This window comes from Balaenoptera physalus (assembly GCF_965194825.1).
Source record: "Balaenoptera physalus genome assembly, chromosome: 3".
Classification (NCBI taxonomy): domain Eukaryota; kingdom Metazoa; phylum Chordata; class Mammalia; order Artiodactyla; family Balaenopteridae; genus Balaenoptera; species Balaenoptera physalus.
In genome coordinates, this window is record NC_138890.1 from 26,640,876 (window position 1) to 26,658,929 (window position 18,054).

The 18,054-nt window shown below is 46.8% G+C and overlaps 1 protein-coding gene across 1 annotated transcript in view; it reads left to right on the forward strand.

The window, feature by feature from the left end:
* STK10 (serine/threonine kinase 10) overlaps window positions 1-18,054 on the forward strand; it is a 117,602-nt gene that overhangs the window by 39,114 nt on the left and 60,434 nt on the right. Inside the window, exons 3-4 of the mRNA XM_082456409.1 lie at window positions 11,715-11,763; window positions 16,537-16,686. Coding sequence (XP_082312535.1) covers window positions 11,715-11,763; window positions 16,537-16,686 — 199 coding nt within the window. The remainder of the gene's footprint in view (window positions 1-11,714; window positions 11,764-16,536; window positions 16,687-18,054) is intronic.

An 18,054-nucleotide genomic window follows, 5' to 3' on the forward strand; every position in this document is an offset into this window, starting at 1 on the left:
TGGGGGTTGCCCTTGGGGATGTAATAGGACACGAACACCCTGCACCATCTTCCCTGCTCTGTGAGCAGCTCAGCGCTGGCTCTGCCTGCCACGCCCACCTTTCCACATCGCCACCCCTCTCCCCTTGGTTTCAAATCCTACTTGTCCCTCGAGGACCATCTCACATGCCACAAACCTTTAACGATTTTAGTTGAAAATGCCGTTTCCTACCAGTCAGGCAGGGCTTGCAGCTGTGTGTCTGTATTTCCTGTGACCCTGGTCACTCCTAGTCTTGTGGATTTGTGAGTCCATCTAATGAGGGGCATGGCCCTGGACCATTCCTCTCTATGGCGGCACGAGCCCTGCCACCCCTGGCTTTAGGTAATGGTGGCCAGACAGACAGATGGTCAAATAGATGAAAAATGTCTGTGCAGACAGAGAACTGCTTGTGTCTCCCCTAGGGGCTGAAAATCCAGTTTGCATCTGCCTGAAGTCTGGTTCCAGCCCTGATTTCCTGGTGTGATGAGGAGAGTGGCGATGGTGATAATCATCATAGTGATGACAGTGACTGTCGTCTGTCACCCTCTGGCGAGGTGCCAGGCACTGTGCTTGTTGTTTTCACGTGTGGTATCTCATTTACTCCCCTCAGGACCCCATCACGGTTGGAATGTGTTGTCCCCATTTTACAGATGAGCAAATAGAGGCTCAGAGAGGTGAAGCATGTTGCCTAAAGACACACAGTGGCAGCATTTGGACTCAAGCTCAGAGGACGGCACACTTGGATGTGGAGCCATCTCGGTCTCCTCATCTAGTAATCCTCCCCGCAGGGGTTGTGGCAGAGGTGCCATAGAATGTGCCAGACAGGCTTAGAGGCTCCCTGTCGCCTTGGCAGGACCCCATCCCCTCCCCTTTGGAACCCCAAGGTTATCCCTTGTGCCCTTCCTTCCTGCCAGGGGGCACTCAGTTCCCACAGTCTCGAGGGGAGCTCAGATTCCTTCCTCGGACTCTCTGTGACGTGGTGGGTGGAGCTGGAGGCGGAGGAGCAAGGCCCGGCGTTCCTGGGAGGCCTTGTGGGTGAGGGCTGCCCCTCTCAATGGCCGCATTGTTTGGCCTGGAGCTCAGAGGTGTGGAGGTTCTGGGACTCCACCTACGGGGACCGGCTGCTGAGAAGCTGGAGACATTTTTGTGTTCACTGTTGTGTTTTTTGGGGGGGGGGCCTTCTTTCTACAGGTCTCTGTTGCGTGACCAGAAGCCTCTGTCTTCTGCGCTGATGGGGTGTCCCTGTGCCCAGGAGACATTGCCTGTCAGGGTAGGGAGACCTGGGAAGGAAGGGGTGATTGCAGCACCTACCCCTCCTACCCCAAGAAGAAACAAGCCTGGAGAGGGAAAGGAGCTTGCCTGTGGCTGCACATTTCAGCAGTCTTTGCATCTTAGAGTCAGACAGACCTGGGTTTATACCCTCGTTCTCTCACCTAGGAACTGAGTGGCTTTGGGGAAGCCCTTTCCCCATCAAACCTCAGTTTCCCCATCTGTAAAATAGACATAAGTATGACTGCTCACAGGAGTAAGTAAAGGAATGCCTGTAGAATGCTTAGCACTCTAAGGTATGCATTAGGCACTCAGTAATGGTAGCCATCATCTCTATTCTCTTGGGTGGCAGAAGAGGGAGGGACTGACTTGTTTTTGTCCAGCTTTCTTTGCAGAATCAGCTGTGTTAGTCTGTGTTGGCTGTTTTGCCCTGATTTCTGGGCATCCCAAAGCCACTGAAATGTTTCATTCATATTTCTTCATTCTTCATAAATTCATTCAGTGAACACTTACTATTCACATACCAGGTCCAGGCTCTGATAATGGATGATATGAATGGACTTTTATAAATATTAACTGCTTATTCAATGATAAAGTGATGTCCATCACCTTGGACCCTCAAATGTCAATGTTGAAAATGACCTTCCAGATGTTAAAAGCTTCATTTTCCAGGTAGGAAAACTGAGGCTCAAAGCAGGAAAGTGGTTCTGACAGCGCTGTCACAGAAGGACAGGGGCAGATCTGGGACTATGTCCAGACCTATAGAAGAGGTTTAATTTTATTTAATTTTACTTCCAGGACTGTTGCCAGCATTTATTTATTGAGCCCCTTCTGTGTACCCAGTACTCCTGCCGGCCTCAGGAAGGGCCAGGCAAAGGAGGGGACCCAGGCCCCGAGCACCGTGTGGTCTCCAGGGTATGGCTTGAGCATCCCTCAGTTGTCCCCTGCGGACGGTCGGGCTGTGGCAGTGCTGACCCGTCCTGCTACTTGGCCCTGCTGCCTGTGCGCTGTACACGCTAATGTCTAAAACCCTGTGGGTGGTCCAGGCCCTCTCTTCTCTGGGCTGTGACATCCTGGCTCCCTTATCTCTGGGTGAGCGAGCTCACTTGGTGTGTGTGAGCTGACCAGTGGGGCCCAGTGAGGGCTGGAGCAGGGAGACAGAGGGGCCTTTTCTTCCACCACCTGGGGGCTGTGTCTCGAGCTTGTGGCTTCCTTCTTGAGGCACAAGGAAGGGAGGATGGGGTCACTAGGTCTGTTCCATCAGGGAGACAAACAGAGCTGACTTGGCACCCAAATACGTCCCAGTTCAGGTCCTGGCTCTGATACTTACTATTTATGTGAACTTAATCTCTTTGAACCTCAGTTTCCTCATATGTAAAATGGGAATAAAGTATCACCAAATGCTGATAATAATTGGTAACGTTTATCAAGCATTTACTGACTGTGTGCCAGGTAATGTTCTAAGTGCCAGGCATCCATTATCCTGTTTAATCCTCCCAAAAACCCCATGAGGTAGAGGCATTTTTTAGGATACCCACTTCAAATGGTGCGTGTAAGATAATCCATGCAAAGGGGCCTGGCACAGAATAAACTCTCGATTCCTGTTAAATGTCATGGGTGGGGAAACTGAGACTGACCCGCGTTAACTGACCAGGCAACTGCTTACGTCTTGAGGAGGTTGAGGGTGTGGAGTGAGATTATATGGGGGAAGCAGTGCACAGGTGGTGTTTTCTGTGTGTGTTATTTAGAAGGGTGGAAATCAGCTTGGCATGGCACTGTGGGGTCAGGGTTTAGTCCTGAAGAGTCGATCAGGTAGAGAAGAGATTTTAAATTCTGGCTCTCTCAGTCCTAAGGAGTATTGAGCTGATTCTTCATTTGCAACAGCTGCAAAGAAGTTTTTTTATAGTAACCAGTCCCAGGGCAACTCTGAGAGGACACTGGTCTGAGAGGGAAGAGAGTACTTCTTGATTTGAGCTGTGCAGGTGCAGTGCTAAATTCCCATGGCTAAAATAGTACAGGAACAGGGTAGGTGCCTAATAAATGCATGAATGAATGAATGGATGAATGATAGGAGGGGTGATGTGGCCTGCCAGGATCATGTAGCAAGACCGTGACCCTTATGCTACACCATGACAGCTGCTTAATCTAAACTGATAGGGGATCGAGGTAAACACAGGTTTCCAGTTTCCTTTGGCCTCCAGCCAGAGTGGAAAGCCAGCAGGACTGCAGGCTGTCCCCTGTCGGGCACCCTCTGAACATGTTTATGGGCTGAGGTCTCCAGGGAAACAAAGAGCTCATAAGTACAAAGGCAAAAATATTTACTATCTGGTTCCGTACAGAAAAACTTTGGTGACCCTTGATCTAGAAAATGGAGATTATTACTGTCTTCATCTTATAGAACTGTGTGAGGATTAAATGAGAGACTGTGAATAAAGGGCCTGGGACAGGGCTTGGCACATAGTGTCAGCAGTTTTCTGAGCTGAAAAGCACTTGGGACATATTTTCAGAGCCCACGGTCTCTTGCCCTGGGAGCCTTCCCCCAGGTACTGGCAACCACTAATCTCCTTTCGGTCTCTATGGATTTGCCTATTCTGGGCATTTCATCCAAATGGAATCGCATAATATGTGGCCTTTTGTGTCTGACTTTTTTCACTTAGCATAATGTTTTCAAGGTTCATTCATATGTATCAGTGCTTCATTCCTTTTTATGACTGAATAATATTCCATTGTATGGATATGCCATATTTTATTTTTCCATTCATCTCTTGATGTATACTTGGGTTGTTTCCATCTTTTAGCTATTGTGAGTAATGCTGCTCTGAACATTGGTATACAAACATCTGTTTGATACTCTGCTTTTAGTTCTTTTGGGTATATACCCAGAAGTGGAATGCCAGTTCATAAGGCAATTCCATTTTTAATTTTTTTAATTTTAGTTTTAATTTTTGAGGAACTGCCGTACTCGCTTCCACAGTGGCCACACCATTTTACATACACTGGGTTCCCATTTCTGTACATCCTTGCCAACACTTGTTATTTTCTGTTTTTTTTTTTTTTTTAAATAGCCAGCCTAATGGATGTAAAGTGATATCTAACTGTGGTTTTGACTTGCATTTCCCTAATTAGTAATGCTGAGCATCTTTTCATGCATTTATTGCCCATTTGTATACCTGTAAATGTCTGTTCAAGTATTTTGCCCAATTTTTTTGTTTGTTATTGAGTTGAAAGAGTTCTTTATATATTCTTGATATTAGTCCCTTATCAGATATATGATTTGCAAGTAGTTTCTCCCATTCTGTGGGTTGCTTTTTCACTCTGTTGATAGTGTCCTTTGATGTCCAAAAGTTATCAAATTTGATGAAGTCCAGTTTATTTATTTTTTGTTGTTGCCTGTGCTTTTGGTGTCATAACCAGGAAATCATGGCTAAATTCAATGTCATGAAGCTTTTCCCCCATTTTTTTCTTCTAAGAGTTTTGTAGTTTTACCTCTTACATTTATGTCTTTGATCCATTTTTAGTAAATTTTTGTATATGGTGTAGGGTAAGGGACCATCCTCATTCTCTTGCATATGGGTAATTCAGTTTTCCCAACAAAATTTGTTGAAAAGACTGTCCTTTTCCCATTGAATTGTCTTGACACCTTTGTTGAAAATCATTTGACTACATATGCAAGGGTTTATTTCTGGGATCTCCTTCCATTGGTCTATATGTTTTTATGCTAGTACCTCACTGTTTTGATTATTGTAGCTTTGTAGTAAGTTTTGAAATCAAGAAATGTGAGACTTCCAACTTGCCATTCTGACAGGTGGGAAGTGATATCTCATTGTGGTTTTGATTTGCATTTCCCTGATGATTAGTGATGTTGCGCATCTTTTCATGTGCTTGTTGGCCATCCATTTGTCTTCTTTGGAAAAATGTTTATTCAGATCCTCTGCCCATTTTTTAATCAGGTTGTTTGGTTTTTTTGTCATTGAGTTGTATGAATTCTTTATATATTTTGAATATTAACCCCTTTTTGGATATATGGTTTGCAAATATCTTCTCCCATTCAGTAGATTGCCTTTTTATTTTGTTGATGGTTTCCTTTGCTGTGCAGATGCTTTATAGTTTGATGTAGTCCCATTTGTTTATTTTTGCTTTTGTTGCCATTACCTTTGGAGTCAGATCAAAAAAATATATTGCCTAGAGCAGTGTCAAGACCGATGTCCACCTGTGTTTTCTCCTACGAGGTTTATGGTTTCTGGTCTAACATTCAAGTCTTTAATCTATTTTGAGTTGATTTTTCTGTACGGTGTAAGATAGTGGGTTCAGTTTCATTCTTTTGCATGTAGCTATCTAGTTCTCCCAACACCATTTATTGAAGAGACCATCCTTTCCCCATTGTATATTCTTGCCTCTTTTGTTGTAGATTATTTGGCCATAATATACATGGGTTCATTTCTGGGCTCTCTATTCTGTTCCACTGATTTGTATGTCTGCTTTTATGCTGATACCAAACTGTTTTGATTAGTATAGCTTTTGTAATATAGTTTGAAATCAGGAAGTATAATGCCTCCAGCTTTGTTCTTTCTCAAGATTGTTTTGGCTATTTGGGATCTTTTGTGGAGTGGATATGTTGTTAATTGTCTTGGATATGTATCTAGGAGGGGAATTGTATGGATCATATTGTAATGCCATGTTTAACATTTTAAACTGTTAACATTTAGACTGTTTTCCAAAGTGCCTGCATCATTTTACTTTCCTGCTGTGGGTGTATGAGGGTTCCTATTTGTCCATATTCCTGTCAACACTTACCATTGTCCATCTTTTTGATTCTAGGCATCCTAGCAGGCATGAAGTGGTATCTCATTGTGGCTTGGATTAACCTTTCCCTAATGACCAGTGATAGTGAGCATCTTTTCATGTGCTTATTGGCCATTTCTATATCTTTTTTGGAGAAACATCTATTCAAATCCTTTACCTATTTTTGAATAGGGTTATTTGTCCTTTTATTGTTTTATTTTAAGAATTCTTTATATATTCTGGATACTAGCCTGTTGTCAAATATATGATGTGCAGACATTTTTCCCATTCTGTGGGTTGTTTTTTCACTCTTTTGATAGTGTCCATTGACGCACAGAAGCTTTTAGTGTTGATGAAGTCCGGTGTATCTGTTTTTTCTTTTATTGCTTGTGCTTTTGGTGTCACTTCTACCCACCTGATCTTCATCATGCCCCTTGATACACACACACTCAAAGACCCTCAAATCTTTTTTTTAAAGATGAGAGGGTATTTAAATAATTATATTTATACTTATTTTTAAAAAAATACTCATTGAAATACTCCTCTGTTTCAATCTGACCATCTCTAATAAGGCAAATCCCTAAAGCCTCTTTGCCAATACCCAGGGCTTCTCAAACCATCATTTGGTAAAGGCTCACCAGGATGATCTTACATCCTCCCCAAGCCCCTAGCTCCTTGGTTAGAGGCAAGAAGTAAAAGAAACACTGATGATGAAGTTCAGGTTAATTAAGGAACATAAAAGAAATGGTAATTCCGCCAGTTTGTCCCCAAGATTTCTGTACCACCATCTTACATTATGTTTTTGCTAGGCGGAGGAGAGATGTGACTCCAGGGTCTAGACCTCTTGCTCTTTTGCGAATTCCTATAGAGCAGTGGTTCTTAAAGTATAGTCGGGGGGGGGGGAGAAGCAGCAACATCCCTGGGGCATTTGTTCAAAATACAGATTCTTGGACCCTCCCCCAGACCTACTGAATCAGAAACTCTGGGGTGGGGCCCGATTTTCTGTGTTTTATCAAGCTCTCCAGCTCCAGGCTGGGTTAACCACTGTGGCCACAGGTTCTGGGTAATTATAGTCACGATGTGCCTGCACCACTCACCTCTGTCTGCGTCTGCCTCTGCCTGTGGTCTTAGGGCAGGGACCTGTGTGAATCGTCCTGGGTCCTCAGGCTTGTCATAGCCTAGGAGCTCAGGTAGTGTTTATTGATCAAATGCTTCTCTCGTGGCCCCCGCTTTGCCTAGCAGTGTGAACCCTTTGGTAGACTCTCAGTTGATGGTTGTTGATGAGTTAAGCTGATCACAAACCTCCCTTCACCAGATCCTGGGAAAAACCTGGGTCACAAGCTGCTTGCTGCCCTCTCGAGGAAGAGTGATGGATGAGCCTCTGATGGGTTCTAGGAGTCGGTCCTTGGTACTGGGAGCTGTTGGATTTTGGGCTTGGTGAGGGCTTAGAGGCCATCAGCTTTGTACCCAGGAACCCTGGATCCTGAGGAGCCTCCTTTCATCACAGGATGCCCTGGGCATGGTCCTGCTGGGGCCTTCATCGTGGTTGGGCACAACCCCATCCCCCTTCAGATGAATAGATGCGTCTATAGCCATGGGTGATTTCAGGCCAGTACTTTCCATTAAAAAAAAGAGTACTTCTAATATAAAATTTTATGTTACATATTAGTTGAATAAAAAATGGAAAATACATGAAAGTACAGAACACCGGTAATCCTTCTGTGGGTATTGAGATATGTTTCTTTTTTTTTTTAACTCAAAATAGTCTTCTATTTATTCTTTCAATCACATCAGATGATAGTATCTTAATTCCATGCAATTTTTTTACTCCTATTTGTCAATTAGGGCTTTTAATGTTACAAGTAATCAAAAGGAAACAAATGCAAACAGTTTTAAACAAAAAAATAATTGAATTGAATTGCATTGCTCATAAAACTGTAAAGTCCATAGATAGGGAAAGCTTTGGGTTTGCTTTGATTTTGTAGCTTCAGCTTGGCAAAGACCCAGTTTCTTTTCCTCTTCAGGTGTGACAGATATTTTTTTCTCCTAAGGCTATTCTCTTTTCTAAGTAGGCATATTTAGTAATTTCCTAAGGCATCAAGATGATTATTTTCTTTTTATTTACTGTTTTTATTGCATTTATTGAGATTATTATTTCATTAATTAAACCTCATGCATTTCTGTAAAAGCCCTGAGAAGTTTATAATATAAGCCCCCTGTGACCCTACCACTGACAAGCTGAAAGGTAAAGTGTTAAGATCCATGTAATGGAACCCAGTGAGAACCATGTCATGAAAGGGACATTTGTTTTTTTTTTTGGCATCACATAAAAGGCACCAAGACGTGAAGCTTTTTAAACCAAAAGGACAAAAAAAAGCAACTTTAAAAAAAAAAGAAGAAAAATCAAACTTTATTTTGCCACATGTGAGAGTACAGCTGGGCAGAATTACAAAAAGTTAATTAATGGAACATCACTCTGATTAACTCCGAACAAGGACTGCTGTTTCAAAAAAAAGCTTCACAGTTTGAAGTGTGGGTTACAGCAGTGGTCCCCAACCTTTTTGGCACCAGGGACCAGTTTCGTGGAAGACGATTTTTCCATGGACTGGGGCGGTGGGGGTGGTGGGAAGGTTTCAGGATGACTCAAGCGCATTACATTTTTTGTGCCTTTATTTCTGTTATTATATCAGCTCTACCTCACATCATCAGGCGTTAGATCCCAGGGGTAGGGGACGCCTGTGTTACAGGGCAGTCATCTCCTAAAGATAATTCTTCGGGGTCCATATGCAAATTGTGAAGTATTATAGGTTTAATCCTGGCATAGAATGAAAAGTCAGTACATTTATTCATGGGAATAAAACCAAAGCTAAGCTCAGAGCTTCCCAGCAGCCAAGGCAAAATAATAATAATAATAAGTAAAAAAATACGGGAAGGGCAAGGGGTCATGGAGCTCTCGAATTGCAGAAGAGGAAGCAAACCAGACTGGCACAATGCTCAAGCTTTCCTAGTGCTGGCGTCGGAGAGGAGGGGTCATGGGGGACCTTGAGTAAGGATGTTGTGTAAGGGACAGTTTCACTGAAAGATGCAGGAACTGCCTGGGTTTGACCACTTCTCATACTGACTTTTGATACTGGTAACGGGTGTGTTGATGAACTGTAGTTCTGGGAAGGCATATTTTTGTAGGAAGCCTAAATAACATGGTCTAAGTGTGACACTTTCTAGTGATTTCCTTTGCTAGATTCGACAAGTGCATATTAGTTGGTGTGGCTTTTGTGTTGGGCATGTCATTGGCTGTCTTGATGATGTTGGAGGGAGAGAAGATTAGTTCCATTTTATAGACGAAGAAATTGAGGCTCAGGGACATGAAGTGGCTTACCCAGGGTCACATAGCTAATTAAGAGGCACTACCACCTTTTTTTTTTTTTTTTAACATCTTTATTGCAGTATAATTGTTTTACAATGGTGTGTTAGTTTCTGCTTTATAACAAAGTGAATCAGTTATACATATACATATGTTCCCATATCTCTTCCCTTTTGCATCTCCCTCCCTCCCACCCTCCCTATCCCACCCCTCTAGGTGGCCACAAAGCACAGAGCTGATCTCCCTGTGCTATGTGGCTGCTTCCCACTAGCTATCTATTTTACGTTTGGTGGTGTATATATGTCCATGCCACTCTCTCACTTTGTCCCAGCTTACCCTTCCCCCTCCCCATATCCTCAAGTCCATTCTCTAGTAGGTCTGTGTCTTTATTCCCGTCTGAGGCACTACCACCTTTTCCTCTTCAGCTGCCCCCTGTTAGGGGAGGGAGTGGCTGAGCCTGTCCTGTGTCTGCTCTGTATGAGGCTCAGGCTTGTTGCTTTATAAATACCACTTCATCCAATCATTACAGTAGTTCTGGGGGCATCCATAGTATTATCCCATTTTGCAGAGAGGTAGGTCATTGCCAAGGCCGCACAGATAGTAGCAGGTGAAGAGCAGGGGTTCCCAACCTGGGTTTGGTGGTGGGACTTCAGGGCGTGCAAGAAGTCAGTGGAATTACACACAAACATTTGTTTGTATTTGCATTTTTCTGTGTGAGAGGAGAGAGGGTGGCTTTCATGGGGTCTCAAAGGACAACACGAAAACCAAAAAAGCCTGAACCTCTGAGCTCAAGGAAGGAATCATAGGAATAGCTCATACTGACTGAGCCTCACCCGTCGCCCGGCAAGGCCCGGATGACTTTGTCACTCCTGTGGGGTTTGGGCGTGTATCCCACCATCTTACAGGCCACTTAACTAGTAAGTGGCCTTGCTTGGTGACTAAATTTGGCCTCTTTTCCACCACTGCCTCTTGTAGCTGGGTTTTTTCTAGCAATTAACAGGATTTGGGGTTCTCTTTTGTGGAGCTGAGGATTATTAAAAGGCAGAATGATACACTGAGATTCGAGAGGTCAATGCCTGTGTCCAGGTCACCCTGACCCCTGGGAACAAGCCTGGTTGGTTGGTGGTTGGTTAAATGAACAAATGAATGAGTGAGTGAGTGGGAGAAAGAAGTACCACTTCCTCGTGTTCTGGGTTACAGGTCATTAATCCATCTCTGATGACTTTTATTTAGGACGACAGTCACCGAAGTGGTAGAGAGGTAGTCTGGGGGAGCTGGGGTCAGGCCTGATGTTCTGATGGCCAGGCAGGACCAGAGTGACCGTAGGAGCGTCAGAGGCCAGGTCTTTCCTCCCCGGCAGGTGGTGGTGTGTGAGTGGGTGGGTGCCCCCTTGCGTTGCTCCCTCCCATGGCGAGTAGCCTTGCACAGCGTGTGGCAGGCCTGCCTGCTGTCCTGGGCTGGGAGGGTGGTGCAGTTTTGCTACCCCTGGTCCCAGTATCTCTGGTGTCCCTGGCCCAGCTTAAAGCCCCCTGCTTGACCTCCTTTGGTTTCTTGCCCCCAGGGGTGTCCTTCCCCCTAAATATACTCAGAGCTGGGGCCCAGCTAAGAGGAATAGCATAGCAGCCCCATTTTACAGCTGAGAAAACGGGCTCACACGATTGAAGTGACTTGCCCGAGGTCACAACTAGTGAGCCGTGGGCTTGGGACTTGGGTCCAGCCATGCATCACCACATCCTCATATTTACATTGCCAGGAAGCCTCTGAAAGGTCGGCCACAAGCTTAGAGGCCTCATTGAAACTTTAAGGCTATTTCTCTGTCCTCTGGCTGGAGAGCTGGCTCTGGCCCAGCTGGGTCATGGCTGAGGTTTTCTTTTCTATTTAGAGCGACGAGCCTTCTTGACCGCCCTGCAGGCACTGTGTCTGCCTCTGCTGAACTTGGTTGGAGGGACTTTACAACAAGCAGGGGCCGGGAGCCCGGAGCTGGAGGAGATGCCGGGAGTGCCTTAAAGTTTGTGTCACTTTCTGCCTTCCCCACCCACCTCTATCCGCACTTTAAAAAACAGAGAAAGCATCTTCTCATATATGATAGGAGCCCAGAGTGGGGCAGGAAGTGTGGCGATGGGAGTGGACCAGAGAGGGAGGGCCTGTGTCAATACCCACGGCACTTTTTACTCTAATTGCCCTTTTCCATCCGCTGCGCTGGGCTGGGAGCCTCTTGAAGGCCTAGATCTGGTGGTTCTCCCAGGCTCCTGCTCATTGTTACTTTGCCTTGTATTTTCTGCAGATCATGATCGAGTTCTGTCCTGGGGGAGCTGTGGACGCCATCATGCTGGGTGAGTTTTTTGCTTTTTGTTTTTTTTTCTTGGCGCGGCATGCGGGATCTTAGTTCCCCGACCAGGGATCAAACCTGTGCCCCCTGCAATGGAAGCGTGGAGTCCTAACCACGGGCCCGCCAGGGAAGCCCCCTGGGTGAGTCTTCCTTGGTGCAGTGCAGTGGTGCTGGGGTTGGCGCTGCCTAGGACTGCTGTCCATCACTCCTCCACCCCAGTAATGCCCGTGGCCTGCTTGAGTACCTCCCCACTCTGTCCCCTTTAGGGAGCAGGGGCTGGGTTACTGGAGAGGATGCAGGACACTTGGAAGACCAACACTTCCTGTTCAAAAAGCCACATGACCTTGAGCGGGTCATTCGCTCCCTCAAGCCCTCGGCATAAGACAGGTGTGGTGCCCCCTTGCCGGACCCCACAGTACTCTTAGGAGGTGAAAATGAGACACCTGAGGGAGGTTCTTTGTAAAGTGGGGATCCCCACCCATTCTATAAGAGCTCAGTGGGGAAATTGTTGTTCCAGGCAAGCTTGAGCAGTAACAAAAAATATGTGTTAGTAATCACCTCTATTTTTTGAATGGCCACTATATGCCAGAGATTGTGGTAGCTGCTTTCATGTATATTATCCTCATGTATAAAATCAGAAAGAGCATCTCTGTTTTATTGACCGGACTGATGCTTAGAGAGGTTAAGGAGCTCGCCCAGAGTCACACAACAGAGCTGAGATGTGAACCCAGGTCTGGGGGGTGCTGTTCCTAATTGCTGCCCGCCCTGCATTATCCTTTGCTTTTGCCAGCCTGGGGAGCAGTGAGTGAGGACAGGTTGAGAGTCTTGGGCCCAGAAGGTTGAATAACATGTCCGGGATCCTGGGGCAGTTCGGGAGAGGAGAGGCCCTCAGTATAACATAGCACCATTCAGCCACGTTTTTATTGGGAAGAGGGTGTTTTCCCCCTCAGTTTATCTCAGGAATGTCTCAAATTTATGGCAGCCCTTTCCCATCCTGAGCTATAGAATGCTGGCCTTCCTTGCAGAGCCTCTTGCCACTCCCAGAGTTCCCAGGTGGGTAAATGACAGTGGGGAACAGGATACAGGCACTTGTGATATGGCCCTTGGGTGTGCCTTCCCCCAGCAGAGATTGCCTTTGAAGATTTTCATTGTTCTGGGTAGAATCTGACAACATAAAAATGGTGGTCTTGTATGAGTTGAGATGCTCTAGGTTATAAGGGCTATTCAAACAGGTTTAGGAAAAAAAAAAGTGGGGGATGTGGGAGGGGGAATTTATTTGCACTAATAACTGAAAAGTTTAAGGGTGTCAGGCTTCAGGCACAGCTTGAGCTAGGGGTTTTAAAAACATTGTTGTAAGAACTTGGTTTCCTTCTCCAACTCTTGACCCTACTTTCCTCTGTGTTGGCCCCATTCTCATGCTGATTTTCTGTTCTTGGTGACAAGATGGCTGTGGGAGCTCCAGCCATCACGTCAGAATTCCAAATAGCAGGATAGAAGAAGGGAGGGTAGGACCGGTCCACAAAAACACATCCCACTGCCACTCTTTTAAGGAGACATCACAGAAGCCCCACATGACACCTCCATTTTCATCTCACTGGCTAGAAGATAGTAACACATAGCTGTAAGGGAGGCTGAGAAATGTAGTCTTCTGGCTGGTTGGCCGTATGTTTGGATATTTAAAAAAGAGGGGAGAATGTGAACCAACTAGCAGCCTACCTCTCCCAGTTTGCCGCTTAGCTGAATGAAACCTGGGGGAGGATATCAGAGAGGGAAGAGGCATTGATGAGTCCCAGGTCCTTGAGCTCATTCACAGCTGGGACGTCACCCCAGGCTATTTCTCAGCCAGCAGGCAAACTCACCTTGGACTCTCTGTCTCACTTCTCCTGGTGGAACCGACTGCTTCAGCCCCAAGTGGTTTGCTCCTTTTTGGTGGCAGCAGTTAAAGGAAAAGTGCCATCACCATTTTAGAAATCAAGGTGGGAGAAGAGAAGCTGGGACAAGGAGAGCCAGGTTCTGGCTGCAGCTCTGTGGTCAGGGGTTGACTCTCCCGCAGATGCCCGCCCTGCTCAGAGGGCCTTTCTGCCCTAGGTTGCCTCCCATCGCCTTGCAGAGTTGTGCAAAGTGATGAGCCTGGGCTTGGGGTCCAGGCTTCCTGAGGTCCATCCCAGGTTCCTTGGCTTGGTAGCTGTGGGGTGCTGGGCTGTCTCCTTTAAGGCATGGGAAGAACATGCACATGGCACATCACCACATGGCCATCTTAGTTTGTTCTGATCCTGTTGGCCACGCCTTGTTAGCTGCTAAACATTTTGGCTCTCAGCCCTCCTGAAGAACAGTAGGGTAAGGGGCAGTTCTGGATGTGATTTCAAAGGGGACTTAGACTCATTTGCAATGTTGCAACTTCTTTTATTAAGAAGAAAGTATTCATGTACTGCTGTGTAATCAAAAATTCATCTTAAAAATTTATCATACTGTGTGATTCCAATTATGTGCCTTTCTAGAAAAAGATGAAACTATAGGGACAGGAATCAAATTAGTGATTGCTTTGGGGCTGGAATGGGGGTGAAAGGGGCACAGGGGAATTTTGGGAAGTGATGGAAATATGTATTTTATTAATAAATTGTGGTGCTGTTTTTGTGACTACATACATTTGCCAAAGTTCATAGAACTCTATACCCAAAAAAGGTGAATATTACTGTATGTAAATTATATCTCAATAAACTGAACTTTAAAAATGTGTCTTGTCTATCTACCTCACTGGATTATTGTAAAGATTAAATGAAATAATGTACCCAAATCGTTATCCCTGTGCCTAGTGCATTGTAAAGGCTCCAAAAATGGTGGCGTTGAGATCACGATCATCACATCATCACTTTGATTTTTCCTGTTTTATTTATGTAAGTAAATCAGACATGAGCCAGACTCATTTTTGACATTTAAAAAATTTGCTGCAGATAATCTGACATAATCTCAGGACCAGCGTAACAGCGATCACCTTTTATTGACTATACTCCATGCTGAGAAGTTAACATGCTTTATCGCTGGAGCCCTGCCTACATCTACCATCATACTCCCATTTTACAGACCAGAAAATGAAGATGCAGGGAGATAGAGCGACTTGCCAGAAACCACATAGCCAGTAAGAGGCAGCGCTGGGTTCAGGCGCAGTCTGTGTGTCCCTGAGGTCCCCTCAGGCTCTGAGCCTAGACCCCTGCTGGGGGAGGCGCAGGGGTTAAGGATGAGCAGTTGGGAAGGGGAGCAGTTGTGGACCCAGAGAGAGGGACCTCTGGTCCAGGAGCCCTGCTTTGGGGCCGGGCTTCCCAGGACAGTGCAGTTGGCGCCTCCACCCTGGCCCTGGCCCTGGGAAGTCAGGAGGGAGAGTGCTTCTCCAGCCAGAGGGAGGCCTCAGTGCAGTGCTCTGGCCCACCAGCCTGGGAGCCTGCAGCCTGAAGGCCCAGCAGGCAGGGCTGTGAGGCTCACCTCAGCACAGGGAGCTTGGGCGGCAGCAAAAACTCAATAATCACGGTGACCAGCGGGGCAGAGAGCGGGGCATGTCGTCCTTGACTCTTCTCGCACCCCTCCTCCCCGCTGCACCCACCTGGTCCCACACTTTGTCATTCCCCCCTCCCCGACCCAGGTCAGGAATCCTTCCTCTTCAAAGCGTTGGCCACCTTCTAGCCCTCCTGGACCACGGTGTGGCCCCCAGCCGAGCCCCCTGCCCACTCTTGTTCCCTGCAAGCTCTTCACTCGCTGCACCAGGAGGAATTTTTTAAACGCAAAACTCAGGTTGTATCTCTGTCCCGCTCAGAGCCTCTCCAAGACTGCCCATTGCATTTCAAAGAAAATGCAGCCTCCATAGCTCCTGCCAACCTCCGACCTCCACTTAACTTTCCCCGCCAGCCAAGCGGGGTCCTTTGCACATGCTGTGGAATACTCTTCTTTGCGCTCCTCACCTGCTCAGAAAAGAAGGCCCTGCTGTCTCTCAGTGGACGCTGGGTTGTATATAGTGGGTGTGTGTGTGTCTGTGTGTGCGTGTGTGCGCGCATGCATGGCCGCAACTAGCACACAAGAGGCTTTTGGTGACGGCCCCTCACCTTCCCCATCTCTGACACCACCACCACCGACCAGTTAACATTTTTCAACACCAGCTCATGTCACCTCCAGGCCTTTGCTTTGGCTGGTTCTTTGACCTGGAACGCCCTGCCCCACTTTTCTCCTCTCAAACACCTGTTCTTCCTTCAAGACACAGCTCGAATGCCCTTTCCTCTGGGGAGCTTCCCGATTCCCCAGGCAGAAGGGGTTGCTGCCTGGCCTGCCCTCCCATGCCCCCCAACCCCACAGTGTTCCAAAAGTTGCTTGTCATTTCCATGCTCTTCTCTGTGTCCCCACACCCAGCACGGAGCCTGACACTCAGTGCCCGCTCACAGAATGGGTCTCTGCCCCTCAGAAAGGTTGTGTTTGCAAACCTGAGCTCTGAAGCCAGGCTGGCTGTTTTTAATCTCAGATCTGTGACTCCCTACTGTGTGACCTTGAGCAAGTGACTTGACCTCTCTGAGCCTCAGTTTCCTAACCTGTGAAATGGTGGAACAATCGTGCCTGCTCCATAGGGTTACTGTGAGGACGAAGCAGGTACCATGTGAAGTGCTTAGAAGTGAACCTGGTATACAGTAAGTGCTCAACCACATTGGCGGCTTATGTATTTCTTGTACCTGGCATGGGCCTGACATGGAGTTACCTGCATTGAGCACTTGCTGAGTTAACAAGTTCTCTCTGTTTCCAGAGCTGGACAGAGGCCTCACTGAGCCCCAGATTCAGGTGGTTTGCCGCCAGATGCTGGAAGCCCTCACCTTCCTGCACGGCAAGAAGGTCATCCACCGGGATCTGAAAGCTGGCAACGTGCTGATGACGCTTGAGGGAGACATCAGGCTGGGTAAGGGGTGTCTGTGGGCGAGGCGGGAAAGCAGGGCCCTGCGCCACCTGCCTGGGGTGTCGGCCTGGCCTCTGCGGGCAGGAGGGAGCGAGTGTGGGTCTGCACTCCCACGGGATGTCGAGGTCCTCCCCGGTGTTCCCCGGGCCGCAGGGCCACAGTTCCCATCGTGGCTGCATCTAATCCAGCGTTCTCAACCGAGGGCGATTTTTGTCCCCCGGGGACAGTGGCAATGTCTGGTGACATCTTTGGTTGTCACAACTCAAGGTTGGGGGAGACCACTGCCATCCGGCGGGTAGAAAGAGGAGTGTTCAGCACCCCACAGTGTACAGGACAGCCCCTCGCTACCAAGAGTGGTCATGCCCGTAGGCCAGCAGCGCTGCAAGGAGGCACTGGCCCAACCCCTTTGCCCTTATTGCTTCTGACAGGCAGAATTTGAGAGATAGTGATGGACGGAAAGACCACCCTCCCTCATCCATTCCCAGACAGAAAACAGAACATCAGGGGCATATAGTGAAACCTTACTATTAGTTTTTTATGTCTCCTCTCTGTTTTTTTCTTTTCAATTGTGGTAAAATATACATAACAAAATTTATCATCTTAACTCTTTGTAAGTGTACAGTTCAGTGACATTAAGCACATTTGAATTGCTATGCAACCATCACCACCATCCATCTCCAGAACTTTTTCATCTTCCCAAACTGAAACTGTGTACCCATTAAACAGCATCTCCCCATCCCCTCTGCCCCCAGCTCCTGGCAACCACCATTCTCTCTCTCTCTTTTTTTAAATTTATTTTTATTTTATTTTTGGCTGCATCAGGTCTCAGTTGCGGTGCACGGGCTCTTTGTTGCAGCACGCCGCGGGCTTCTCTCTAGTTGTGGCGCGCGGGTTCCGGAGCACGTGGGCTCTGTAGTTTGCGGCATGCAGGCTCTCTAGTTGAGGCGCAGGAGCTCAGTAGTTGTAGGCGCACGGGCTTAGTTGCCCCTCGGCATGTGGGATCTAAGTCCCCTCCCCAGGGATCTAACCCGCGTGCCCTGCATTGTAAGGCGGATTATTTACCACTGGACCACCAGGGAAGTCCCCAACCACCATTCTCTTTAATGTCTCTATGAATTTGACTACTCTAGGAATCTCATGTAAATGCAATCATTTGTGTTTTTGTGCCTATTTCACTTAGCAAAATGTCCTCAAGGTTCGTCCATGTTGTAGCATGTGTCAGAATTTCTGTATATTTTTAATAAGTTTTTTAACCAAAATAACGCATACATGTGTCCTCTACTCCTACCATCTCCTTTCCCTGTCCCCCCCCCAAGACAATCACTTTTAACTCTTCTCATATTTACCCCTGCATAAATGCAGGCGTAAATA